The following is a 27,945-nucleotide window of genomic DNA, read 5'->3' as shown; positions in this document are numbered from 1 at the left end:
TGTGGAGTAGTTCAGCAATATTATCTCCAGACTAACGTTATTTATAGGATTATGGGATTCATTTATTATGCATTTTTCATTTCATCATGAAATGCAAGAGGCGGCTACCTTTCTACCCATAAAAGGTGAGATAAGTGGGGCACAAATAAAAAAACTGGGGCACAAATAAAAAAAGAATAATGTAATTAAATGCTTAATGCCAGTTCTTTAAGTAGCAGAAAACCAAAAATAGTTCTGATTAGCAGAGACAAATATGCAAGGAAATGCATCTCAAAAACAGGCTGGCTGTCAAAAGATTTGAAACAGAGAGCCAATGGAGAAAATGGTATTATCCCATATTCTAACTAATGATTTTAATACTTCTGCAAGGTTTCATTCAGTAACAGATAAGCCTTAAAATATTCTGTCCCTAAATTATATACAGTTAGGGTATGTACAACTATATTTTCCAATTGAGGACATCTGATAAGGATATTCACAAAATATCTAAAAGCTTAGAAAGCTTAGACCACAATAATTGTGCTGTTTAAAATTCATATCTATGCACAATTTCATTCTATAATTTATCCTTTTTTAAATTATTGCTATAATTATTTCTAAAAACTTAAAAACAGTAACTTAAATATCAAAAGAAATATTTCACCATTTTAAAAGATTATTCATAGAGATAAATTGACACATTTATTAAGTATCAAGAATACATCTAACTTTATATCTCACTAAATTCTGCAAAATGAAAATTAGTTCTGCAACAACCTTTTCTAGTCTTCAGCATTCAAAATCTTGAACACAGAGTAATTAAGAGGAAAAAGCACTGGTAGACTAAGGAGCTTGAAAAAGGAAAAGGAAACATTGACAATGGGTAAAATATATCTAATTATCAATTACAAGAAGTCACCTTGGACCAGTTAGTTCTCCTAAGTTGAAACTTCTGGTTTGTAAACCTTCTTGGGAGGCAATCCAAATGGAAGATTTGGGTGAGGTGGCGGCGTTGGTACCCCAAATTGAAGTGGAAGGGGTGGCCCTGACATCCCAGGCAGAGGTGGTGGGGGAGGGGGTAACCCTGGCATACCGGGCAGTGGTGGTGGTGGAGGGGCAACCCTGGCATACCGGGCAGAGGTGGTGGTGGAGGGGGCAACCCTGGCATACCAGGCAGAGGTGGTGGTGGAGGGGGCAACCCTGGCATACCAGGCAGAGGTGGTGGTGGAGGGGGCAACCCTGGCACTCCAGGCAGAGGTGGAGGTGGAGGGGGCAACCCTGGCACTCCAGGCAGAGGTGGGGGAGGGGGCAACCCTGGCATACCAGGCAGAGGTGGTGGTGGAGGGGCAACCCTGGCACTCCAGGTAGAGGTGGGGGGAGGGGGCAACCCAGGCATTCCAGGTAGAGGAGGTAGGGGAGGGGGTGGGGGAGGTGGCAATCCCAGCATCCCAGGCACAGGGGAAGGAAGAGGTGGCCCTGACATCCCAGGCAGGGGGGAGGAGGAGGAGGGGGAGGCCCTGACATCCCAGGTAGAGCAGGAGGAGGGGAAACAGTTTGTGAATAAAGGGATGAAGCGGTTTGGTGACTTTCTGTCCCAGTAGGTAATGGCAGCTGTGATGGGAAAGCCGTAGATGAAATGACATGCTCCATTTTCTTCTTAAGATCTTCAAGTTCTTTGGTTAGTAGAGCAATCTTTAGAGAAAGAAGTAGAACAAGTCAGACTGGAGAATTCATAATTCTAAACCACAAAAATAAACAGACTGCCCATTTCTAAGCCATCATTCACTACCCTGTTGATATTTCCTTTACTCCTTTGGGATTTTGAAATTTCTTTTTGTGTAACCTTACTGACTTTGTCTAATGCAACAGATACATGAATAGGCAGATCACACTGAATTGGTAATCTTATTCTGATTTAGGGCTGTGTGATTCCTGCACAAGAGATCTTTTGGAATACAGCTTTCTGAATGGTCAAAGCAGGACTTTTTCCCAGGCTTACAAAGCTACTTTGGAAGCTGATCCTGCCTTTTCTGAACCACGCATGCACAATAAAGAACAAAAGTGGCTGTGCAAGCAAAGTGTGAAGAGACAGCTGGGTACAGCTCACAATAGAAAAAGATAAACCTACCATGTTTCTCACAAAATAAGGCCGGGCCTTTGTTTTTTTGATGACCGAAAAAACGGCTAGGCCATCTTTTCGGGGGTGACTTAATTCCCCCCTTGCATCCTTGGGTGGGCGGGCAGCAACAGCTTGGATGTTGACCTCGGCGTTGGTGGGGCACTTCGTATCGGGAGATCTTCCGTCACTGTTGCTTTCCCTTCTCCCGTGCTGTCACAGCGTTAAGAGCAATGCCGTGGCGTTTGGCGCAGCCATGTGCGGCCAGCCAGGGCTCCTCCCTGCAACCGGAGCCCGGCGGAGACACTCAGCTTCAGGTGCTCCTGTCGCCGCCTTCCCCTTGCCTTTGAAGGTAAAGCCAATTCTTTTAAAAACGACGCCCTACTACTAGTACAACAGAGCCTCCCCTGCCCAAGAGGGTAGCCCAACCCCATGTGGGGAGGCGAATCTCCCGGGGCCACAGCGCAGTATTGGCCCACCCCGGGAGAAGCTCCCAGCCATCCCTGCCTGGCACCGGGCAGAGCATGAAGAGCTTCGCCTGGGGCGCCCAGCGCAGCTAGCAGGCGGGCCCTCCTGCCCGGCAGCACTCTCGCCAAGGCAGCGAGTGCCTCTCCGCCGGACCCTCCACTCATCCCACCAGGGCCACGCCAGAGCCATGCAGGCTGGGCAGAGCCAGAAAAGCAAGCCGTGGGTGCACGCCCGCCTGCCAAGCAAAAGAGCCAGGCCAATCTGAGCTTCCCAAGTCCCTCCAGGGCGAACCCGAAGGGGCCACTGGGAGAGGCTGCTCGAGACAGTGATAGCACCCACCCGTCCACGGACAGGGAGGCAAGGTGATGGCAGCGCTGCTTCCCTGGCCGGCGGATCCGGCGGTAAGAGCCTGAAGCCGTCCGTCCTTTCCACCCCTTGCCCAGCCCGTCCCCGTGATCTCCAAATGCACCGGCAGCTCCAAACACTGCAACGGTATAGGCATCGGGCAGAGGCGCTGACTCGGCAGGGCTCAGCTCGGAGGACGTGGTGCAGGCCGTCGCCTTGCCTCCCTGTCCACAGATGGGTGGGTGCTATCACTGCCTTGGGCGGCCTCTCCTGGTGGCCCCTTTAGGTTCGCACTGGAGGGACTTGGGAAGGAAGCCAAGCTTGGGTCAGCCCGGCTCTTTCGCTTGGCAGGCGGGCACGCACCCGTGGCTGGCTTTCCTGGCTCTGCCCAGCCCGCACGGCTTTGGCGTGGCCCTGGCTGGATGAGCAGAGGGCCTGGCGGGGAGACGCTCGCTGCCTTGGCGAGAGCTCCACCACCGGGCAGGAGAGCCTACCTGTCAGCTGCGCTGGGTGCCCCAGACAAAGCTCTTCACGCTCTGCCCGGTGCCAGGCAGGGATGGCAGCTGGGTGCTTCTCCCGGGGTGGGCCGATCCTGTGCTGTGGCCCCAGGAGATTCGCCTCCCCACATGGGGTTGGGCTGCCCTCTCAGGCAGGGGGGGCTTTGTCATACCGGTAGTAGGGCGTTGTTTTTAAAAGAATTGGCTTTGCCTTTGAAGGCGAAGGGAAGGCGGCGACAGGAGCGCCTGAAGCTGAGTGTCTCCACCAGGCTCTGGTTGCAGGGAGGAGCCCTGGCTGGATGCGCGTGGCTGCGCCAAAAGCCACAGCATTGCTCTAAATGCCGCGGCAGCATGGGGAGAAGGGGAAGCAATGGTGGAGGAAGGTCTCCTGATATGAAGTGCCCCACCAACGCCAAAGTCAATGCAGGCAGCACCATATCCGGGTATGCAACAAAAGTACTTCCTAAGGGCAAGCCCCCCCCCGCCATCCCCCACCCCCATTTCTCATGTTTAATATAGGCCTTAATTTGGGGGAGGGGCTTACTTTGATTTTATGCCGATAAAACATGCTGGGCCTTACAATTGGTGGAGGCCATATTGTTGGAGAAACACGGTATTATATGATTCAAAAAGTACTCTATTAATGGTCCTAAAGCATGCTTTGAAGGATCTACATAGCACTGTTTTACATATTGCATATATGCATTACATCAGATTGTAACACATTGCACATCTGATTTAGCATTTCAACTTAACCCAGTTGTAGATGGTTAGTAGGTGGAACTCTCAATGTTTCTGTGCTAAAAGATACAATTAGGATTTTCAGAGTAAATTATAGGTATTTTCACAAAACAGCTGCCATGATGGAAATAGAAATTGGAAATATTGCTTTTTACTACTACTTCAACTCTTACCATGTCAGCTTACTTTGCAATTTTTTAAGGATGCACAAATTTCCAGAAAAAGCATGCTATTGTGCACAACTATCATTTTATTTTCTAAAAATAATTCTGCAGGTCATAAGGAGACCAAATTATTGTTGCCAATAGAATTTATGCAAGAAAAAAAGCCTTGCACACAGTCAGACTGGCCCTATAGGAGATGCTGTCAGACAAATTGCAATGCATTGGGCCACACCAGGGACCCAGGAGCCTCGGTGGCACAGTGGTTAGAGTGCAGTACTGCAAGCTACTCCTACTGCAATTTGGCAGATCGAATCCCACCAGGCTCAAGGTTGACTCAGCCTTCCATCCTTCCGAGGTGGGTAAAATGAGGACCCAAATTGTTGGGGGCAATATGCTGACTCTGTAAACTGCTTTGAGAGGGCTGTAAAGCACTATAAAGTGGTATATAAGTCTAAGTGCTATTTCTATTATAGGACGCTCATATTTCTCAATTAGCAATGTTATATTTGTTATAAGCTATCAGGACACAATTGAATGTGGTGGGGTATAAATCCATAAATAAGTAAATGATCTGCTTCAATCCCAGAATTCATATCAAATTCATTTTATTAACAAAGAACAAAACAAATATTTCACATCATGCCACCAACTATCCTGACTCCCTCTCTTGAACATCATAATGAAAGGGATGTCATACAGTGTGGAATAACAACATTTACATGCATCCATTAATATCTCAATATCTTACAGAACAGCTTTAAATTCACCTCCTGTCCCATTACCCATTTTTTTTCTCCAAGAAAATAGCAATATTTCTTCTTCCATTTTATAATTCTTGGGACTTAGGGCTTAAACACTAAAATGGCATATTTCTCTAATGTACCATAATCACTTTATTTATACCATTGATCATTACCTCATCACTCAACAAAGAGCTATTAATTTGTAAGTTTTGCTTCTCTGAGGTAATACGCTGTTTCTCAGCTACCACTGTTTCTTTCTCCTGAAGTAAATGTTGAATTTTTTCCTCAAAATCACTTTCCTTCTTCTTCATTTCAACTTGTAATTCATGACGTGCAGTTAACTCAGATTCCAGCTGAAAAAAAGAATTATGCACAATAATCATGCCAACATACTCCATACTGATTAAACCTCAAGCAAGGTAACATTTTCATTCTTGGGAAGTACAACATGGGCGGTGCTGATTAGATGACAAAAGGATAAAATTTAATACTACTAAATATGAAAACTTTTCAGTAGAGTATGTGTTAATTAGTTTGTCATAATCCAGGTCAAAAATGAACTGTGAAATGATTAAATGGAAGTTCTACATGTAATAACAAAAATATTATTATAAAATTCTGAAATATGCAGGAATCTTTTAAGAAAGGCGGTGAAGAAAAATATTCTAGTGTTTACATTTTACTTTGGAGAACAATTTAAAGATAAGCCAATTTTAAATTGTCTTTGTAAAAAATGTAGTCCTTTTACTTGAAGTGACAAGGACTGAATCAGAACCTTTGCAAATCTCTCTTGATTGTAAGATTTATTTTTTCTTTTTACTTGATGCATCTAAAATTACATTTCTTTAATAAATTAATATCTCTTCTTGATCCCTTATACAATTTTTTACAAGATAACATATTCAGAATGATGTGTGAACAATTACTCCTGCTCTATAAAGTCTAGATTTAATGGTAGTTTTCCATTTTATCAATGAGAAACAATGTGAATGTTGTCTCTTCTATCAATTAGGACAGTAGTCTGCAACCCCTGGACTGCAGCCACATAAGCGGCAGGCAAGTGCACATGCAAACGCAGCTCCACTTGCACAAGCGGCAGGTGCTTGCAGTCATGCACGCAGCCCCACTCACATGAGCGGTGGGTGCTTGTGCCTGTGTCCACAGCCCCACAAACACAGTTGTACTTGTGCAGGTGGCAGGCGCTCACGCGCAAAGCTCCATTTGTGCCAATGCCAGGTGCTTGTGCTCACACTATTGTAGCTGTGCACGCTCATGCATGCACACCTGACATTCACAGGGAACCATCTCCCCCCATACACACACATGCTGGGCCACCAAGCTGCAAAGGCTGGGGACCGCTGAATTAGAAGTAAGTAATCCACATGCTTCATGAAGGCCCTCTGAATTGTTGTTGCCATCTATCTTTTCTGGCATTAAATATACAACTAACATTTGGTAGGATTTGGTCTATATATTAAATGTTTGCTAGCAAAAAGAAATGTCGTATATTTAAGATGGGATGTCGTATATTTAAGATTCATACATGAATTATACATATAAGTTTCTGAAATACTTCTGAAATGTGTTTAAGCTTAGTTTTTTCCTTTTCAAATGCACCACAATGAGAAGTTTATGATAGCATGCTGCTCAATGAAAACTTTGGCATACCACTTCCTATTTTGGGAATGACTTCCTATTTTGGGAATGACTTTGGGAATGACTGATGGCACCCCATCTAAAAAGCAGTAGACCAGGGGTCTTCAAACTTGACAGCTTTAAGACTTGTGGACTTCAACTTCCAGAGTTCCTCCTCCAGTCATGTTAGCTCAGAAATTCTGGGAGTTGAAATCCACAAGTCTTAAATTGCTAAGTTTGAAGACCCTTGCTCTAACTGTTATTGCTATTATTGCTGCAAAATTTAAAGAAAGAATGTACTGCTGAACATGAAACCAGTATCAATATAGACCTAATTTTTGTAACTTTTAGGAGAAAGCCAGGGGAATACTCATCTTACGTACTTATACTTTTCCTCATTGCATACTTATAAATAGTAGGCCATGAGTACCAAAGTAAATAGGCATCAAGAAAAAAGAACTAAACAGAAATAAACAGCTCTCAGCATCACAAATGGAATAAAAACTAAGGAATTTAAAACAATTAATCCTCTTTAATAATGTAAACAGTACAATTAAAAGACGAACAGTGGTAGATACAGGCATTTCGTATTGACTTATCAGTACCAATTTTACAACAAGGTTAAAATCAGAATAAAATATATAGGATCTTGCAAGAGTGTTAATTAAGTTAATTAAACAAATAATGTGAGCTAAGAACCAGTCAATGAGGAACCTTATGCCCACAAAAGGCGCAGATTGACAAATACTGTTTCTGCACGCACAAGAGAGGCTTCAATCAATTGATAAAAACTGCCTTGGCAAACTGCAGGATGTGAGAGTTCCTATGGTGCAATAAAACTCTGAACAGTGTTTGGATTCACTTGGTGACCTGTAGCTAGTATGTGTCTCACAATGGCCAAATAAAGCATTTTATGGCCACGATTTGCTGTTGCTGTTGGATTACTCAGAGCTGTCTGGACCCATTTCGGAAAATGCTCCTTCACTCTGAAAGCCAAACACCTATCAGTTCTGCTGATGTAATTGTCTCCACAATTACACACAAATTGGTAAATACAACCTATCGGCTTTGGCGCTGTAGCGGTAGCCTCCGGGTTTGATGTAGTACATGTAGCTCAGCTGTACTAAATGTTGTTTTAATTAAGTTATTTAAGCGTCAAATTGTCAGGCGTGCTAATTGATACCCCTTAAACAGCAGCTCAATAAAATTTTTCTTTTTACTGATGGTTGGAACTGCTGGCTTTTGGTCTTTTACTTTACTGTGTCTATCAGTGAAATGAGCTGAATAACCATTTAAACAAAGGGTTTGGGTTAGAAATTCTAATTCTTCCTTTAAGCAGTCCTCAGTGCATATTTAATGTGCTCGTATAAACAGTTTCCGTACCAGCACATGTTTATACTTAATTGGTGTAAAACTTGAAAAGTTCAGATACTGGCCAGACCATGTCAACTTCCTGAATACCATTCTTTTAATAGAACCATCAGACCTTTGGATAATTAATATGTCCAGAAAAGGTTCATCTACTTCATATTCGATGGTAACCTTCAAACTGGGGTGACAGCTGTTTAGATGATGCACAAAGCCATCAATAATATGTCTTGAAGGACAGAAGATCACTGTATGGTCCACATAGTGAGCGATACGATAATCTGGATATATGATCAGACAACGATTCAATCATATTCATGAAGAAATCCGCCAAAATTGGGCCTAAAGGGCTTCCGATTGCAACCCAATTTACTGATAAGACTGACCAAGAAAATGGAAAGAGACATTTTCCGTGCAAAGTAGCACTGTCTGTTTAAGGATATCTACTGGTATGGGAATTGATATAGTTAGATTCCACTAAACTGCACATATAATAAACCGTTTCATGAAGTGGGACATTCATAAAAAGATACTGAACGTCCACCAAGCACATAATGTCATTTTTCACATTCATGGAATTCAACTCTTTAGCAAGCTCAAACAAATCCTTTAGTGTTGTTTTGATTAGCTTCTTCTCTTACAGGCACCAGGATGTCATGGGTCCAGCATGCAGCTTGATGGTAAACAGAGCCAAACATAGCTAAAATGGGTCTAGCCAGCATTCCCGGCTTGTGCTTTTTTGGTAGTCCATAGAGTTGTGGCATCATTAGTTTTTAACTTGTTGTAGGTCTTTTCATCAATGATTATCAACAAGAGCATCATCTATAAATGTCGACATATTCTTTCTTCTGTCATGCTAATGCTTTCGGGATTATCAATTTCCCGGATCTCCGTCAGGTCATTCAAAATTCAAGAAATTTTCTGTTTGTATGCTTCTTTGTCACAATAGAGAAATACAGAACCTTTGTCCGGTTTAGATATGACTATATCTTTTGATTTTAGTTCATGCAATGCTTGTAAATGTTTTCTCGAGAGTGCCCATTTATCATTAATTGGGGATGAAAAACCCATAGACGATGTCGGCAAACTTAATTTATAGACGGTTGTAATAGTTTGTACTTTTAGGATGAAATTCTGATAGTTGATCAAAAAGATTCTTAAATTGCACCTTGACATGCACTCAGTCAAACTTCTCTGGTTTTAGTTTGGAGTCCAAGCCATATACTAATGCTTCCATTTGTAATGGGATCAAGCTTACCGAAGAGCAATTAAGTACACATGTCAAGCCAGAAATTGACATAAGTGTAGCCATTTTAATTTGTCTTAGTATATATTCTTTTTCTTACTTTCTCTGTGGCAGTCATGGGGGGGAAAGGGTTTCGGACTTGACACATTCCTAAGAGGGGAGGAGTGGAGATAAAGAGAGTGTTTTGGTTAGGTGATCTTCCTTCCCGTTGGAAATAAGCTCTCAGTGCTTGGGCCCCTGGATTTATGACATCAAGCAACGTTGAATTACTTCTATTGGAGAATGTGACTTTTGGGGGTTGTTTTTAACTTCTAATATTGTGGGGTAATTTCGGGTTGGGTCAGATCCGGAATTACCATGGACTTTGCCAGCTTTCCTAAATAAAAGAAATTTTTTTGAAAGATGGACTTTGTACTTTTCTTTTTAAATGGATTTCATCACTTGGAAACCTGACACATATTTACTATGTACATATTTAACATTCTTGCAAGATACTATATATGTATTTATTCCAATTTTAACAATGCTATTGTAAGTTTGGTACTGATGAGTCAAAGCGAAATGCCAGCATCTACCACTGTTCGTCTTTTAATTGTACTGTTTAAAAACTAAGGATTTTTTTTTTAAATGAAGATATTTAAAAACACAAAAAGTACTGTATCATTTAAACAGTTCTGAGAAAGGAAAAAGCCAGTAAAATAAAGGAAGAATGAAAGATAAAGAAAAAAATATGATTGTAACCTTCTTCTCCAATTCCAGGGTTTTAGCTTCACTTTTTGCCACCTTAGTTTGATCAATCAAGTTATCTACAAAAATAAATAAATAAAACTAAGTGAGAATACTATGAGAAAAATTCCCTTCTGCACTAAGCAACTTTACATAATAGAGGTGCAATACATAATAGAGGTGCAATACATAATAGAGGTGCATACTTTTGGGGGAGAAGTAGGCTTCTTCATTCTTTGAGTGGTGTCCTCAGGTTGTATAGTTGTATAGAGCTGGGGGGGAAACTGAACTGGATTATATTTTATTTATTTTTAATTTAAATTTAGTGAATGCAGTTAATTTCTGGCCATCTATTTAACCATTAATTGCATCACATTTCTACTGTAATTGCATCACATTTCTATGTTTCTACTGTACTGTACATTTACAGGTGTAAATGCTATAGCTATTACCAAACCAAAAATTATAATTTACTACTGAAATATTTGAAAACCACACTCAAACCTTTCAGGAGGCAAATATAGCTTGGAGCACAGCTCTATTGTAGAGCTTCACTCAATTTCTAGATTATGCATTGATTTGTTACATTCTTGATTTACCAGACATAACTGAATATATGCATATCTGTCTTTCACTCGTGTATTTTTAACAGACCAGAAATAGATAGTATCTTGTGTCTCAGTATAACTGAAAGAGCAATAAATGCTGTGCTACGGAGGTTTTCACCATGAACTAAAAGTACAACTGTGGCAATGCTTTCAATAGATTGTAGGTACTTTAGGCAAACTGTAAGAAATATTCTGCAATCTTTATTCTTAAAAGAAAACTGCTTTGCAACAAATATACTTAAGCTGAGTGATTTATTGTTTACAATGGGGCAAAAATGATACAAATATATTCACTTTCTGTCGGCTCATATAACAGTAGCAAATAGAAAAATACATTTTTCCTGAACAATTAGCAAAATAAATATAGCTCTCAGTGGCATCAGACTCACCTATTAAGGCCTCAACATTGAAGTCAAAGTGTTTGCGCTTAAAGTCTGGGTCAGCGCCATTCCTGAACAGAACTATCTGTGAAATGCACTCATCAATTAGTTTAAAATATTGAGGCCTAAGGCAAGAACAGAAAAATAATTAGTGCTGATAATCAGAAGCTTCATACTCAAAAAGTTATGTACCATGTTTCCCCTAAAATAAGACCCCGTCTTATTTTCTTTTAGGCCCCTAAATAAGCACTAGGGCTTATTTTCGGGGATTGTCTTATTTCTTTTAAGTGCCACCGATGCGAAGCAGGGAGGTGGAGCTACCTGACACGCACACTGGCTTACCTTAGGGCCCCGTAGCCCCATGCCCCGATAACTGCCTCGTGGTGGCAGCACCAGCAACCATGTACAGCAGGAGCCCATATGGCTGCTAGCCCACTTCTTCCGGCATCAGTGCAGCATCCCAGGAGGCCAAGTGACGTGCTAGTGCTGCGGTCACAAGGCAAGGTGGGGAGGGAGTGGAGGATGAAGCGAGGCAAGTGGGGAGAGAGTGGAGCTGCCACACATGCAACCTGCCTTACCTCAGATCCCCCGCAGCGCCGCCACCCACCCCTAACCCTAACCCACAATGCCTAACCCCCCATCCTCCCCCAAAACAGGGCAACCTGTATGGCGTTGAAGTTTTAATTGCTGGGAGGTACCTCTCCTGACAGAAACTTTTCCCCCACTTCCCTTCCAGAGCAAATTGCCTTTGTGTAATTAAACCTTGGAAGATTGTGGGAAGCGTGTGCTTAGAAACAATGTGCAGCCTCTCCCATTAACGAGAATTGCAGGAAATGCTGTCCCTTTCAAACAAATTTCCACAGCTGGAACACCACACTTTCATCTCACTTTCCCACCCCGCCCCTGCCAGGCTGGTCTGATGGGCAGGACTGCCTTCTGCTTTCCCCAACCATGCTACAATGGGGATAAACCATCCCTCAAAACCTGCTGCTGTCAAAGTGGATCCCGGGCGCTGTATTGCAATGGAGAGAGCAAGGGAAGGAGGAGGAGTGGAGAGAAGAAAGAGGGAAAATGGCTGAGCGAGAAGTGGAGCCATCCCAGCTGGCCAGGCACCAAAGCACCACTGCCACCACCGCCGCAGTAAGAGAGAGTAAGAGACCATGAGAATGATCCAATCCAACCTCTGTGTGAGAGAGAGATCTGATCCAACCTTGGAGAGTTATACCAGAGCTGCGGAGGTGCCTTCTCTCTCTCCCCCCCTCACTCTCTCTCTCTCACACACACACACACACTCAGAGGTTGGATCACTCTCTCTCCTCCTTCCTTCCTTCCATGGCGCAGCAATCACCGATCCCCACTCTCATCGGCCTGCATTGTCCCGCATCTCTGTTCTGGAATGGCAGCCTCCTTTCCTGCCAGTTCTCCAACCAGCATTGTGTTCTTCCTTTGTATATATATTTAAATCATACAGTAGCCATTGTATCCTCAGCTGATCAGGAGGAAAATATGTGTGCTCTGGATTTTAAGGCAGAAAAGTGAGGGTGGGGGGAATTTCAAAGGCCCTGGAGAAAAAGAGCAAGAGTTTGCTGTCTGAAGTGGGTGCTGATGCCAACCCTGAGAGAAGCGATCTGCTCCTTCACGCAAAACCTCAAGGGCTTTGCAGAACCATAGGAGAAGGGGAGCTAGGCCTTCCTTGCCTCAGGTGGCCTAGTTTTCTGGGAGCTTAGCATTCTTCCATACAAAGGAGAAACACAACACCAGTTGGAGAAGAGGCAAAAAAGGGGGCTGCCATTTCCAGAATGGTGAGGGCAATGTGGCTAGCGAGAAAGTAGGGACCTGCAATAGCTGCGTAGTGGAAAGAAGGAAGGGAGAAGAAAGAGCACGAATGAGAAAGTGATCTAATCAAACCTCTTTGTGTGTGAGAGAGAAAGACAGCATACCACCACCAGCCCTGGTATTCAAGGTTGGATCCAATCTTTCTTTCTCACACACACACATACAGGTTTGATCAGATCACCCTCTGCCTCTGCCTGCTGCTGGTGCTGTCCTAGCATGTTTTGGAGGGAGATAAAAATAAATCCTGCAGTCTGTTGCCGCCATCGTGCAAACCTCAGCACTACACCTTCTCCCTTCCAAAATATGTCAGGATGTCATTTGAATAACACCAGCGTCAATGAAACTTTCCGAAAGGGGGCAATACACGGGAAGGGTGCCCGGACTCACAGCGCTTCATTTTGATTCAGTTGCTGCTGCTGACTTAGAAGGAGTGGCTTTTACATTTCTCCCAAGAGGTCTCACAGAGAGGCAGGGGAGCCTCTTGTCCTCAGCTTCTCCCACTGCTCTTTTCTTTTCTGCTTCAGCCTAGCCCTCATTCAGCAGCTATGAATGAGGGGATCACACGCCTTTCCACAAAGTGTCACAGGAGACACGGCATGCAAATCAAAACAAAGTGCTGGGAATCTGGGTGCTCTTTCCCTTTGTTCCCCTCTCCTATCTTGCCCCCTCTCATCCTGGGAACTATGTGGTGAGAGGGGGAGAGCCATCAAGGGGACACTGGCAAGACACTCCTGGGGAAAGGACAAAGTGGCCCCGCTGACAGTCCAGACACTGCTTCTGACTTGGAAGGAGCGGCTTTTACATTTGTACACTGTGTCTCCTAAGAGGCCTCATCCTTAACTGTGTGGCTTCTCCTCCCCCTTTCTTCTCTGCTTCAGCCTAGCCTAGCCTCCATCTCCCTCCAAGGAGGGAAGCCAGGTTCAAAGGGTATGGGAGGGGCCACGGCCCCTGTGCTCTTGACCTCCTGTATCCAATCTTGTCCTCCAGTTCTGCTGCACATTCTGCAAGCAAAGACAGACAGTGGAACGGATCACGTGCCTCCACACACACACATGCACCTCTGTCTGCTGCTTGGAGGGACTGAACTGTGTGGCCTGCAGTTGCTTTTCCCACGCAACTTGCTGCCTGTGCTGGCAATGCCCAAACACACACACACCCCACTGATGACAGTCTGCATTAGAGCTTATTTTGAGGATAGGGCTTATAATGCAAACAGCATGAAAAATCATGCTAGGGCTTATTTTCGGGGTAGGTTTTGGTTTTGGGGAAACACAGTATATACATCCACACATAATATATTTTCACAATATTTAAAAAATAGTTTCCTTCTCTACCTGGCCTCATAATCATTGCGGATTAGCAGGAAGTGCTGCAAAATTGAGAGGAAATGTTGTTCTGCCTTAGAATCCTTTACTGTATTTAGGAGAATCTGAAAGATTTCGTTGAAATCAGTAAACAAAATTAAGGATTCAAAAGCCATTCAAAAGAAATAGATGCACAGCACTAATTCATAAAAGAAACCTAGTTTAGCTTACCACCTGATTTCTGTATTTGTGGTAAAGGAATTAATGTAAATTTAATAAATAACTTTTACCAATGAATGTTGAATTTAAAGCATTTACACATCAAACTCCAAATAGAATGTTCTCACTGGCTTACTGTTCATAAAATATAGTTGCAGTCTTCAATTTAAAGTTTAAAAAAGTGTATCAGAAAATGAAAACAAAATGGATAAGGAAAACAAAAGCAAGAAAATGCACTTTAAAATTGTTGTTACTGAAAGGTTACTGTATTTTTTGGACTATAAGATGCACCGTACCATAAGACACATCTGGGTTTATAGGAGGAAAACAAGAAAAAAAGTTTTTTGCCTCCGCAGTTCCTGTTTTTGCCCTTCCCAGCATCCAGAAGCACTCTGCAGGCCAAAAACATGCCCATTTTTGGCCTCCAGAGGCCTCTGCGGGTCCTGTTTTGGGGGAGGGCAAAAATGGGACCCGCAAAGGCTTCTGGAGGCTGAAAGCAGGCTCATTTCTGGCCTGCAGAATGCTTCTGGATGCTGGAGAGAAAAAATGGGGTGTGTGGAGCCTTTGGAAACCAAAAGCAGGCGCATTTTTTGCCAGCAGATTGCTTCTGGATGCCAGAGAGGACAAAAACAGGATGCACAGAAGGTTCAGAAGTCCAAAACCAGGTCTGTATTCACTCTATAAGACACACAGATATTTCCACCCACTTTTTTGGGGAGGGATGTGTCTTATAGTCCAAAACATATGGTATATTATAGTTATAAAGTGCTCCAAAACTATTACTCTCTGAGAGAGGAATAGCTCAGAGATGAACTCAGGATTTGTAATCACTCAGCTATCTCGCTCTGCTTCAGTATAACTAGAGTTTCCACATATTCTTTCACGGATTATGCCACATTTTCTGTTACTGGAAACTTAAAATATATTTCCTTAGGGAAGATTTTCTAGGGTACACACGCACACACACACACACACACACACACACACACACACTTGAGAACTCTTGTTAAATTCAGGGACTAACTATTCCAAGCAGTCACAAGGAAGGGACCTTGGAGGTCTTAAGTCCACCCACTGCTTGAGCAGGAGACTCTGTAATATTCCAGACAAATGGTTGTACAATCTTTTCTTAAAAATCAATGACTAAACCTTCCATTGATTGTTCTCACGGTTAGGAAATTTCTACTTAATTCTAGGTTGGATCTCTCTTTAATGATCTTCCATCCATTACTTTTTGTCCTACCCTCAGGTGCTTTAGAGAACACGTTGACCTCCTCTTCTCTGAAAGTCCCTCAAATACTGGAAGATTGCTATCATATCACCCTCATTCTTCTCATTGTTAGACTAGACATATCTAGTTCCCACAACCATTCATTGTATGATTTATCCTCCAGATTCCTTATCATCTTTGTCTTATATGCTGAGTTATTGGATGTGTCATATATTTTGAAATAAAAGGATATTCCATTTCTATTCGAATGTCTTCCAAGCGGCCTCTGAGTTCTGCAGAATCTTCTTCACCATATTCTTCAAATACCTGCAGCTGTAGTTTCAGCTCCTCATTGTCTTGAGCATGCAGTTCCTGTGAAGGACACTGTCACTTCAGAAGATGTCCACTAGATATCACGGCCCTCTTTTATTCCAAGAAAATTTCAGATTATTTGGTAAAATATTGTTTTGTTCTCTCTCTTCCCTTTCTTTTCTCCCCTCCCTGCTCCCCCCAATAAAAGAACTAACTTGATTGCAGGAAATACAACTTCAGCAACAGAGTGATCAATGTCTGGAATACTCTACTTGACTCTGTGATTTCTTCCCCAGACCCCAAAAACTTTAACCTTAGACTGTCTACTATTGACCTCATCCCCTTCCTAAGAGGTCTGAAGGGGGCATGCATAAGCGCACCAACGTGCCTACCGTCCCTGTCCTATTGTTTCTTTTTTATTCGTACCCATTTCATGTATTCATAACCATATTTATACTTCTACTTGTTTACTTGCTTGACAAAAAATAAATAATTTGTTGAAATTACTTAAGGCTGATTAACGTAAAACTTATGACAATGTCCCTGCCCAAATATCCATGACATAAGAGAAGCTATTATTTATATATAGGAAGTTACAAATTGCTCAAAGGCACAAATGATATACAGGTTAGTCCCCATCTTATAACTGCAATTGGGATGAGAATTTCTTCTTCTAAGCAAAGCAGTTGTTATGTGAATAGCACCTGATTTTACAATATTTTTGCCATGTTCTTACACAAATTGCACAGCTTTTAAGCAACCTAGCTTTCCCAATTGACTTCACTTGTTGTAAGTCATCTGGGGAGGTGATCACATAACCACAGGATACTGCAACCATTGTAAACATGTGCCAGTCATCAAGCGACCAAATTTTAGTCATGTGACCATAGTGAAACTGCTATGGTCATAAGTGTGAGGACAATTTGTAAGCAACATTTTTCAGTTTTGTTGCAACTTCAAACAGTATCTGAATGGTTGTATGTTGAGGACTAGCTGTATACAGATGCTATTTCACACATCTTAATTAATTTTAAAAAAAATGCGAAGCTGAGGATACCTAGCACCGTTCCATCCTTTCCATACAAGGGATAGGTATGTAAGGGCTTCTATGAAAAGGGCTAACAGGAGAGTTCTCATCTTCATTCAATAATCCATTACATTTCCAACCGCCGATATGACTTAATTTGCATAACTACACATTCCTTATTATTTTAGTTCTGTACCATTCTTCCTTTTGAGAATCCCTTGTAAATAAGGCAATTCTTTTCTTGTAATTCTTTTGAAATATGGCCAGCTATAAAGAACACAGGTAACCCTCAACTTATGACCAATTGTTTAGCAGCCATTCAGTCATGCCAGTTCAGAAAGACAATGGGGAAGCTGGCAGGAAAGGTTGCAAGCTGCTGCTGCTGCTTGCCAAAAGATTTTTCCTTCCTTTCATGCATGTGAGGAGGAGGGAATCCTTTGCCAGGCTGCAGAAACAAAGCCACAAAAGGGAAAGGAAATCTTGCCCTGGGCTGCAGAAATGAAGCTCTATTTCTCCAGCACAAGACTTTCCTCCTGTACAAGATGGGGAGGGGAATTCCTTCATTGAGCTGGAGAAAGAAAATAAGAATCCCAAAGCTCTGTTCCCACACTCCACTATAGGAGTTCTCTTTTGTTCACAGAGGGAACTGCCTGCCCTCTTTTGACAGGCACAGTGCTTTCACTTTGTTCACCTTAAAACTGTGAGAGCTGGGAATGCACTTGTTGAGCAAGACAGTCTCATGGGTGTCTTGCTGAATGACCACTTTGCTCAATGCGCAAGATTCCAGTGCTAATTATGCCCATCAATCAAGAACTACCTATACTCCCCAAATAATGTTGAAGTATAATTAACCCTATCAAATCATTTACACTTTAAATGGAGTCTTAAAATGATAGATATTATCTCTCCCAATATAGCAAAGGTATCATAATAAAAAGGAGATATATTTCTAACCTTGAGAATATGCTGCAGTCCAGAGCGCATTAATTCACTGCGGATGTGTACTCTGAAATCAAGCTCATCTGATGGGATGATTAGAGCATTGATTAACTGTAGACAGGCTACCTAAGAAAGTCAAAGAAAAAATATATGTTGGATCAACAATTTTTCTCCCATTCATCATGAGCTAGCTAATTTGCTAGAAAAACTATGAAAAACTGCCAGACAAAATATTTTTCTACCAAATTTTATCACAACAAAGCAGCCTAAAAGTGAAATTCAGGTATGCAGTACAAATAGTGTTGAAAAGAAAATCAGGAAGGAATCAACACTGATAATTGAAACTCTGAGATCTCATAGATTAAAACAACAAAAGAAATCAAATGAAAAGGACATGTTTCAATTAAACACCAATGATTTGAAGGCAACCCAGCTCATATTCTAAGTCTACTCCAGAACAAAAGTCTTATCTTTAAAAATAATCCATTAATACTTGTTGCCCATGGTGTCTCTTGCCCCTATATTTAAATATATTCAGGGAATTGAGTAACCTTGGAATAATACACCTAGAGCAACTTGAAAAGACTTCTCCCTCCTTTTCTATCCCAAATCCAGAATGTAGAATTTTAGAATCACAATGCTTACAAAATGCTTTATAATTAATGAATAGTTAGTATGCTCCTCTAGGGTTTGTTAAGCTAATCAAACCATCTTCCTGTTACCCTTTACCAGGGGCCGGCAACCTGCGGCTCTGGAGCTGCATGTGGCTCTTTCAAACCCGATTCTTTTATGGGGCCATGCCCCCGCCGCTGCTCTTCCTGTCAGGGAAAATTCTTTTTAATTTTTTTAATTTTTTATTTTTAATATAAACAATCCATCATACGTTAAACAGTGTGTCGTCTGGTTACAAATGTTTTGTGAAATAACAATTACATTTCCAGCCATAATCATTACATTGGTATTAATTCTCTACTCTTAAATTACTGCAAATACACACAATATGTCTGAACATTCTTGCCAACCATGCTGCTGCATAATGCCATCTGTAAAACATCTTACGAAACAAATTTTCTTTATATGCAGTTGACATTGTTAATTTATAATTTCTATCCCAAAGTTTCTGCCATTTATCTAATTCTATTGTATAACCAAAATTTTAGCCCATGCTATCATTGTCTCCTTCACTTGCTCTTCTTCCAATTTAAAACCCAATAAGTAGTTATACAGTTTTTTTAATCAAGCTTTCATCAGTTCCTGTTAGGATCTTGTCCAATTCTGTCAGCTCTCTGTAAATACCATATAACTTTTTACATCTTTTTCATATTTCGACTGTATTTACAGTTGTGAATACCAGGCTATTTCGATCCCTTGTTCATTCAATTCTTGCTTAGTTTTGAGCTCACCCTTCTCATTCAAAATGTCTTTGTATCTCACAATATTTCCCATATCAATCATATTCAGATGTATAAGTGCTTCTATTGTCAAAAGCCAGACTGATATCTTCAAGTAGCACTGTTCTCTAATTTTCTTCCATACTAACAAAAAAGCATTTCTTATATAATGTCTTTGAAAGTAACTATGTATCTTACTTTTCCCATACCATAAGAAGGCATGCCATCCCAGATTATGTCCCTCCAAGGTCAATAGTTTTACGTTTCTCAGATCAATCCACTCTTTCATCTATGTTAACATCATATCCTGATAATATAATTCCCAGTTTGGTAGACCAAAACCACTTCTAGTTCTTTTATTCTGTAGCATTTTAAAGTTAATTCTAGCTTTTTCCCCCACCAAATACATTTTACAATTATTTTATTAAGATCCTCGAAATATTTTTCCCCCGTTTTATTGGAATTACTTGGAATAAGTACAATAATCTCGGCAATACATTCATCTTAATTGTACCTATTCTTCCTGTTAATTATAATTGCAATTTTTCCCATTTTCCCAAATCCCCAAATTCCCAAAATTTGTTGTATGTTTACAATAGTTATCTTCCTTAATTGCTATACATCTTGTTAATTGTACCCCTAAATATCTTAACTTTTTTAGTGATCTGAATATCTAATCTTCCCATTAATTCTTTTTTTTGTTTTCTGTGATTTTTCCACTAAATTCTTAGTTTTTTCTCTATTTTCAATCCTGCTACTTCTTTTTTTATTAACTTAGGTCCAATCTCTTGTGGATCTTCTACAATAAAAACAAAATAATCTGCAAATGCCTATAATTTAAATTCTTCCTTTTTTATTTCCATTCTGTTTTTATCTTGTCTAATATTTCTATTTAATACTTCTAGTGTCAATACAAATAACAATGGCAACAAGGGACATCCTTGTCTTGTATCCTTTTTAATATTAACCTTTTCAGTCATGTCTCCATTTACCATCACCTTAGCAGTTAGTTTATAGTATATTGCCTTAATCATCTTTATAAATCTCTCCCCAAAGTCCATTTCTTTTAGTTGTGTTAACATAAATTGCCAGTTCACGTTATCCATTTGAGTCCATTTGATTCTTTATATTCTGTTGGGGGAAACTCTTAAGCGATGCCCAACCTTTCCTTGCAGAGATGCTCGTAGGCCGGCAGTGCAGACCTCCAATCCCACGTGTTCAGGTGAAAGGGCCACATGGACACATTCGTGGTTGCATGTGAACGTGCATGAAGAGGCAGAATTGGTTTCGCTTCTGTGGCCTGATGGAGGTCTATGAGAGCCTTGGAAACATGTGCACGTGTGCGTACACACACACAGAATATAGATATTCCACGAGTCAAATGATCAGGTGGGGTAAATTTTAAATAAACATTTACCATAAGATTGGATCTATGATTAACTCCTGCATGGGGGTGGGAGGCTTTGAAGGGGAGGAGTGATTTGAAGGGGAGGGAGTGTTTGAAACCAGCTGACTTTTCACACTGAATATTCAGAATTGATTTCGATCTGTCCGATTTACTCCCTTGGCAAAGGCCAACTGGACTGGAGGGGGGGGGGTCAAAAATAAGAGTTAGGCGACCTATCATTTAATCCTTTTCGGGAAGCTCCCAAGCTGCAAATTTACTTTAGTGCTGAACTAGGGAAGATGCTGGAAAATAATCTGCCTGGCTTGTTGTACAACGAAAAGAAACTTCCCTCCCCCAAAAAAACCCCATCACGTTTACAACTGAACTTTCCTCGTGCTCCAAAACAGTTCAGGAGCTCCACTAACTTCTATTGTATGGTACATTCAATCCTGGGGTGTCTTGAGCAGTACTTGCTTGTGCCGCCCTCCAGCAGCAGGTACGTTAATTTCTATCAAAGGATTTGTACAGAAACACGAATAACACGAAGCGATGTCAGCATGCAGTTTTTATGAAGGAAAAAGTTTGTTTCTTTTCCTGCTGAATAAAACCGTAGGTACGCCGCATAAATATCTGTCTTAAAATCTAATACAAAGTACTTTTAAAATGGCCAGTCACTTTTCACTATTAATAAAATGACAGGAAAGGAATTTTTAAAACTACCAATTGAGGCTGTTGTTTTTTAATAAAATGCTTAATATCACAACTGTTAGTGCTAAATTATGTTAGGGCCGAATAAAATAGGTTCTGATTTATAAAACATAGATACTTTATTTCCCTTTCATTCAATAAAACTTTTTTTTCATTTAAAACAGTAGATTATGTATTCCTTAAATCAATACTTTATTTTTTTCTACATACAAATTTTATACCAATGTAACTTAATTTGAATACATTAAACAATTAATTATATTAAACTATATATTTTCCACAAATAATCTAATATTTCAATAAGTTTTATTGCAGTGTTATCTTCATTTTAGATGTCAAAAGGGTTTTGTGGCTTCCAGTGTTTTCTTTTCTGTGGGAAACGGGTCCAAATGGCTCTTGGAGTGTTTAAGGTTGCCGACCCCTGCCCTATATTCATTCTAATCAAATTGCCTGATTGCTACCTTGGGCTGGTTCTGAAGATATACAAAAAGAATTTCAGGATAAAAATCCAGAGAAATCAAGTGTACTCAGTAATGGTGAAATAAGAGAGAAAACAAAAGGCATCAGAGTATAGACTGTTATATTCTTTTTTCAAGTTCCTCCTATTACCTTTAATGCTACCGAAGTTCCACTTTTCAGGCCATCCACAATGGGCTTAAATCGTTCTACTTCATCCATTTCTGCACGTTCAGTTAATGCTCCCAAAACTTGCTCGTGCCTAACAAAAAATAAAGGAATCACATAAAATAGAAATAAAAAAGGAAGAAAAAGGAGAAAATAAAAACTAGCTTTTATATACCAAGTCTGCATTTTTTTAAAAAACAGTGTTAGTTTGATGTGGAATTTTAAAGATCTCATACTAAAATTTAGGAAGCCAATAAAATCCTTCTGAATTTGAATGTATCAAATTTAGACTCAATTGTATAACTGGGATATACTCACAGATTATATCTGGTATTTGATGTTTTTGTAAAGGGTACAAATAATTAAGTCATCACCTTTATTAAATTCAAAGTTTGCTCACAACTACCAGTGTTTTATTGATTTTTTATTGTGTTCCTTCAGCAGGCAATGTACCTCCTAGAACAGGACTGTCAAACTTGCAGTCCACAGGCTGGATGTATCATGCACTGGGCATACCCATGCCCAGTTTAGTGAAGGGGGAAAAAGTCACGGTACATCACACGTTGATGCCGTAGCGATGCAAGTTTGACACCCCTGTCCTAGAATGTAGAAAGATAGGGACTTCAGAGATCTTTTAGTTCAAACCACTGCCCAAGTCAAGAAAGCTTACGGCATCCTGGTCAAGTGGTTGTCCTGTCTATTTTTGAAACTCTCATGATGGAGCACCCACAACTACTGGAGGCAAGCTATTTGACTGACTCATTGCTCTTGTCAGAAAATTTCTCCTTGCTTTTAAATTGGATCTCTCTTTAACAACTTCCAGCCATTACTTTTTGTCCTCGGTTTTGGAAAATAAGTGAGCCCTTCAAGTACTTGGAAGACAGCTATCAAGTTTCCTCTCATCTTTCTTGTTGATAGACTAGATCCCTCAACCATTCCTCATACAGTTTAGCCTCCAGACTTCTTGTTATCTTGTTGTCTTCACTGCATATTTTCTATGGTCTCAGCATCTTTTTTGTATCATGGTTAGAACTGTACCAATATTCTAGATGTGATCTTACTAGTATAAAACAGTATTAAAATTTCTTGTGATGTTGATGCTATCCTGCCAAAACATTGCTGGCTCATATTTAAGTGGTTGTCCATAGGATGCATAGAACCTTATCACAGTTACTATTGTTGAGTCAGATACTGCCTATTCTATACCTATGCATTTGGTTTTTCTTACTTTTCTCATAAATGAGTGAATGGTTGGATTGACCTAAGGGCTAAAGCGTATTAAGATCCTTCTAAATCTTGAGCCTATCTTCCAAAGTATTAGCAATTCTTTCCAGCAAATCTGATGAGTTCCTTTTCTATCCCTTGTCTAGATCATTTATGAAGATGTTGAAGAGTACTGGGCCCAAGACAGAACCCTGAGGTACCTCACTGAATACTTCCCTATATGAAAATATATTTTCATTAAATGTTTAAATAAATAATTAAACTTTAATTTCTTCATTACGAAAGGTTCAATTAACAAATTATTACCTTTGGGGGGTAATAATTAACTGAAAACATGTGAAATCTCTTTGAACCCTTGTAATACACACATCATTTCTGTCTCTCATTATTACATTTTTCAGTTTTATTTTCTTGAAGAGGGAAAATATTCCCTTCCTAAATACAGATACCTATTTTATTTCTGTTCATATATCAAAATATTTTGAACAAAATCGTGCAAAAGTGATGGAGAGGAATCTAATTGCTGTTACAATTTTTTTTTACTTGAATTAACTATTCAATCATAACAAGTAAAAGTTAGGAAGAACAAATGCTTTGGATTGTGTCTTAAGATATATAAACAGAAGTAAATTTGTGAAACTAGCTTTGCTGTTTTTTCACCTCTTGCCATAACCTTCATTATGCTCTGAAAAGCTATAGGTATAAAACTTCCTTAAGTAACATGGGATAAGGTTAATGGCTTCAGGAAGAGAAGGAAGAGCATGTTGCTTCAACTTTTTTTCCCTTGGGATATTTTCAGAACTCATCTATTACACCAATTATGTGCTTATTAAGAGGCATAATTGATAAAGAAACCATATTTTAACATATTTTATCAAAAGTATAAATTAGTAAACTGACCCATTCTTCTACAGCATACAACTAAACCAAAAGATAAACTACTCATTGTCACATACATATCCACAGGCTGAGGCAAAATGCAGAGAGCAGAGAGTAGCTTGATAGCGTCAATCATCATTGTAGGGACTTTAGGATCCACTGCTTTTGCCAAAAGTAGAATCCCATCATCTGTTTCAAGCATTGTCTTAATTCCAAACTAAAAAGTAAAAATCAATACACCCTTGGGTGAATAACTTAAGATTATAGGCAGAAATAATACCCATGGCACAAAATGGTGCTAGTCTCACAAAAACATTACATTATATGTTCAGAAAACAAGAGAAAGGGAGTATGTTCTAAGAAAGAACTTTTGAAGCTAATTTCGAGAAGAATTTAAGGGCACTTTTACTCAACTGTGTATTCAAAATGTTTTTCAGTCTGCCAAGCAATTAACTGAAGAAGAGGCAGGGAAAATGAAGAGTGGAAAATGGAAATATAAGTACAACAATCTAGACACTTTCGATAAATCAAATTGCTGTAGAAAAATTAGGAAACCAATATAAAAGAATTCCAGCAAACACTGTATATGAAGTTGTCTTACATTGGTAATGGATAGATCTGATGTCAGGTTGATTTATTCCAACTATGTGTAAATAAGAAAACTAGAGCTTACATCATAAATGCCTGATGCATCACTACCTGCTAATGGTTAAAGTTAATAGTCCTTGACTTACAGTACAAACATGATTCAGCCCCCCACCCCAAATCTGTTAAGTGAATATTGTCCATTTTACAACCTTTCTTGACTCAGTTGTCAAGTGAATCACTGCAGTTAAGTTATTAACACGACTGTTAAGTGACTCACTCTGACTTCCCCATTGACTTTACTTGTCAGAAGATAATCACATGACCCTGGGACACTGGAACCATCATAACTATTAGTTAGTTGCTAAGCACCTGAATTTTGATTATGTGACCATGAGATGCAACAATGGCTGTGTGAAAAGCAATCATAAGCCACTTTTTTCCGTGCTGTTATAACGTTGAACAGTTACTAAATCAACTGTTGTAAGTTGATTACTCGCAGCGGTGTCAAACTCAATTTCATTGAGGGCTGCCTGAAGGTTGTTTTACTTTGGAGGGTGGGTGTGGGTGTGACCGGGGGTGGGCATGGCCAGGGTAGGTGTGACACAAGATTCATGTTGGGGGCACCTGTGGTGGCCAAGTGCTAAGACAGGATTTCCCTGAAACCTTCCCTCACTCTCATTATAATCTTCCTCCCTCCCTCCCTCTCTTTCCTTCTTTTTCTTTGTATTTCCTCTTTTCCTTCTTCCTTTCCTGTCCCTTCTTGCATGCTCAAATGCAAAAGAGAAACATTTCATGCCCCCCAAGCTCCATTTTTTCTGGCAGAGGTACCATGGGCTGGTCCTCTGCTGTTTCCAGGCCGGGCCCACGGGCCAGATCTAAGCACCCCTGATTATGTTTCTTCTTTGTTTTAAATTTGTTTTTGCAGATTTGAAATATCTGTTCATTTTTGAAATGTTAATACTGTTCAGCCTATGTTAATACACTACTGAATTAATATGATACAATAGTCCTACATGCAACTGGGCCTTTGAGGGCAACCACAATGCTGATGCAGTGAAAGTTTGCAGAAAGCAGTTTCCTCTGAGTCCAGCTCCTGCCTTGAAAGATCTCTGGAGGGAGAGGATGGTGGGGGAGCAGCATGAGGGAAGGCTGCCCCAACAAGCTAGCATCCTTACCACTCATAACCGGAAATAGGGATTCACTTTCGAGAAGGGGCAGCCTCTTTCATGCAGGACCAGGGAGTACTATTCCCCTGCAGCCTCTTCTTGCTCTCCAGAGATTTGTGTTCTGACCAAGGCTTCCTGAAACAGTAACAATCACACGCTGTTCCCAAAAACCCTTTTTTGTATTATTTCAATGGCTGTGAATTATATGCATTCACAGCCTGTAATGAGTCCCAAACAGTTTATGAAGAGTCCAACAGAAGTCTGCCGCAGTCTTTCGGGACAAGCACCCACCTTTATCTTCCTTGAAATGCTGCCAACGATTAAATTGCCAATTAGCTGTACAAGGCCAAATGGAGCACAAAGTCAACATGGAGCTTCAGAGTTTAAACTGACCAGAACAAACGAAGTTGCTTCCTGCAAAGGCTCATGTCCCTTTGCTCCTCCTGTATATCTTATGGGAGGGGCCAATCATCTCCAAGCCTTATTCCCAAGTTGCCCCTTTTGTCTTAACTGTTCTTGCCTCATGGCAGCTCTGCGCAAGTGCACACTGGGAACAGGCTCCCCCTGTTCCTCTGCCTTGCTGATGTCAGATTCTGGAGGCTCCAGAGTCAGCATATAACTCTCAGATGGCCTTGGCCCCATCTCTGTGTCGGATGCAGATCCCTCGTCCGAGCCCTCCCCATACTCCAGGACTGGCCCATGTTCCTCCCAACTGTCTGAATCTGCTGCCAGCTCCACAGGCTTCCAGCAGACCACAACATTTTGTCAAGGCAGAAGTTGAACTCGGAGGAAACTGCTTCTTGCAGGCCAGCCCAGTCAGTGAATGGGCAAGCAGACAGCCCTCGGGGGAGAAATTTTCTCTCATGCCTCCCACTCGGAAGTCCCAAAGCTGGACAGCCTGAAAGGCAGCCAAGTCTCATCATGTCTCATTCCCCCAAACCGAGGCAGCCCTTTGGCTGAACGTAGCAAGCCCAGAGCGGATCTTCCTTCCCCGCCCTTAGCCTTACCTTCCAAATCATGGGGTTCGTACCATTCTCACAGCAGCAGCCCACACTCATCCGAAGTGCTCGGGACGGTGGGTGGGTGACGGAGGTGTGGCTGGCAGAGGGGCGATGTGGGCGGTGTAGCCTCATGCTCCCTGGTTGCTCCCCTGCCCGTTGGCAGGCGAGCCCCAGCAACTGTGGAGAATCTGGATGGGGGGGTGAGATGCGGGTTGGCAGGGAGATGAGCGGCAATGGCTCAGCCCTGGCTTGCCTTCCCCTCTACTAGTAGTTGCAGGAAGAAGGTAAGGTCGCAGGACAAAGAAAGAGGCAGTCGTGGGGGAAGAAGTGGGGAGAGTGAATAAGGGGCCTCTGAAGGAGGTGAAATGGGGTGGAGGCAAGCAAGCGGATTCAGCAAAGAGTGAGACCGCAATGGAAACTTGTGGGAATAAGTGGGGCGGTGGAGGGAGGTGTCCCTTTAGAAAGGCAGGAACTGGCACGTACACCAACCTCAGGCGAAGGGCAAATGGGCGGCATGCGGGCAGAGGCCCTGGGGAAGGTCAGAGCCAGGGACTGGCGCATCCTCCGACCCAAGGCGAAGATGGGCAAGATAGGGTGGGCCATGGCAGGAGGGCCAGTCAGTCGTGTGATTCGCCTGAACCAGTCCGAACTGGTTGAATCCCACCTCTGGATGTGGCCCTCCATGAAATTGAGTTTGACATCCCTGGCCTAGATGATATCCAATGTTGAACTGTATAGCACTGTCAAATATCAGAGGAAATAATCTGATGTTTTGTGTTGCTGTAGATTGATTTATGATAATGTTTATATTTAACATGACAATGTTTATATTTTATATAAAATTTGCCAAATTTCAATTCCATGGGAGTCATGGATTTCAGACACATATTGCAAGATAGCCTATTTAATGTACCTTCACTTAAAAACTTTTGCCCTATAGTACCCAGTTAAGGATTACAGGAATCAGTGTTTTAAAGTTTTAAATCTAGAGTTTTGTAGGATATAGATAATGCCATATACTTGACTTGGAGTGAAACATATACAAATTAATTGATGCAATAAACAAAATGAGTTTGAAGTTTAATATAAAAATCTACTTGTGAATAGTAAATTT

At 41.1% G+C, this 27,945-nt stretch overlaps 1 protein-coding gene across 1 annotated transcript in view; it reads right to left on the bottom strand.

Moving 5' to 3' along the window:
- Nucleotides 1–27,945, bottom strand: part of DIAPH1 (diaphanous related formin 1) — a 158,373-nt gene that overhangs the window by 84,151 nt on the left and 46,277 nt on the right. Inside the window, 12 exon segments of the mRNA XM_087930558.1 lie at nucleotides 899–925; nucleotides 927–1,096; nucleotides 1,099–1,470; nucleotides 1,473–1,671; nucleotides 5,227–5,406; nucleotides 10,044–10,108; nucleotides 11,026–11,141; nucleotides 14,187–14,303; nucleotides 15,839–15,957; nucleotides 17,879–17,989; nucleotides 21,959–22,067; nucleotides 24,154–24,293. Of these exon segments, the coding sequence (XP_087786684.1) occupies nucleotides 899–925; nucleotides 927–1,096; nucleotides 1,099–1,470; nucleotides 1,473–1,671; nucleotides 5,227–5,406; nucleotides 10,044–10,108; nucleotides 11,026–11,141; nucleotides 14,187–14,303; nucleotides 15,839–15,957; nucleotides 17,879–17,989; nucleotides 21,959–22,067; nucleotides 24,154–24,293 (1,725 nt within the window).

The sequence above is a fragment of the Pseudonaja textilis genome, chromosome 3 (assembly GCF_049901715.1).
Source record: "Pseudonaja textilis isolate UNSWEBS1 chromosome 3, rPseTex1.2, whole genome shotgun sequence".
Classification (NCBI taxonomy): Eukaryota; Metazoa; Chordata; class Lepidosauria; order Squamata; family Elapidae; genus Pseudonaja; species Pseudonaja textilis.
Note: the sequence above shows the minus strand (reverse complement) of the source record. Positions and strands in the feature narration are given on the sequence as shown.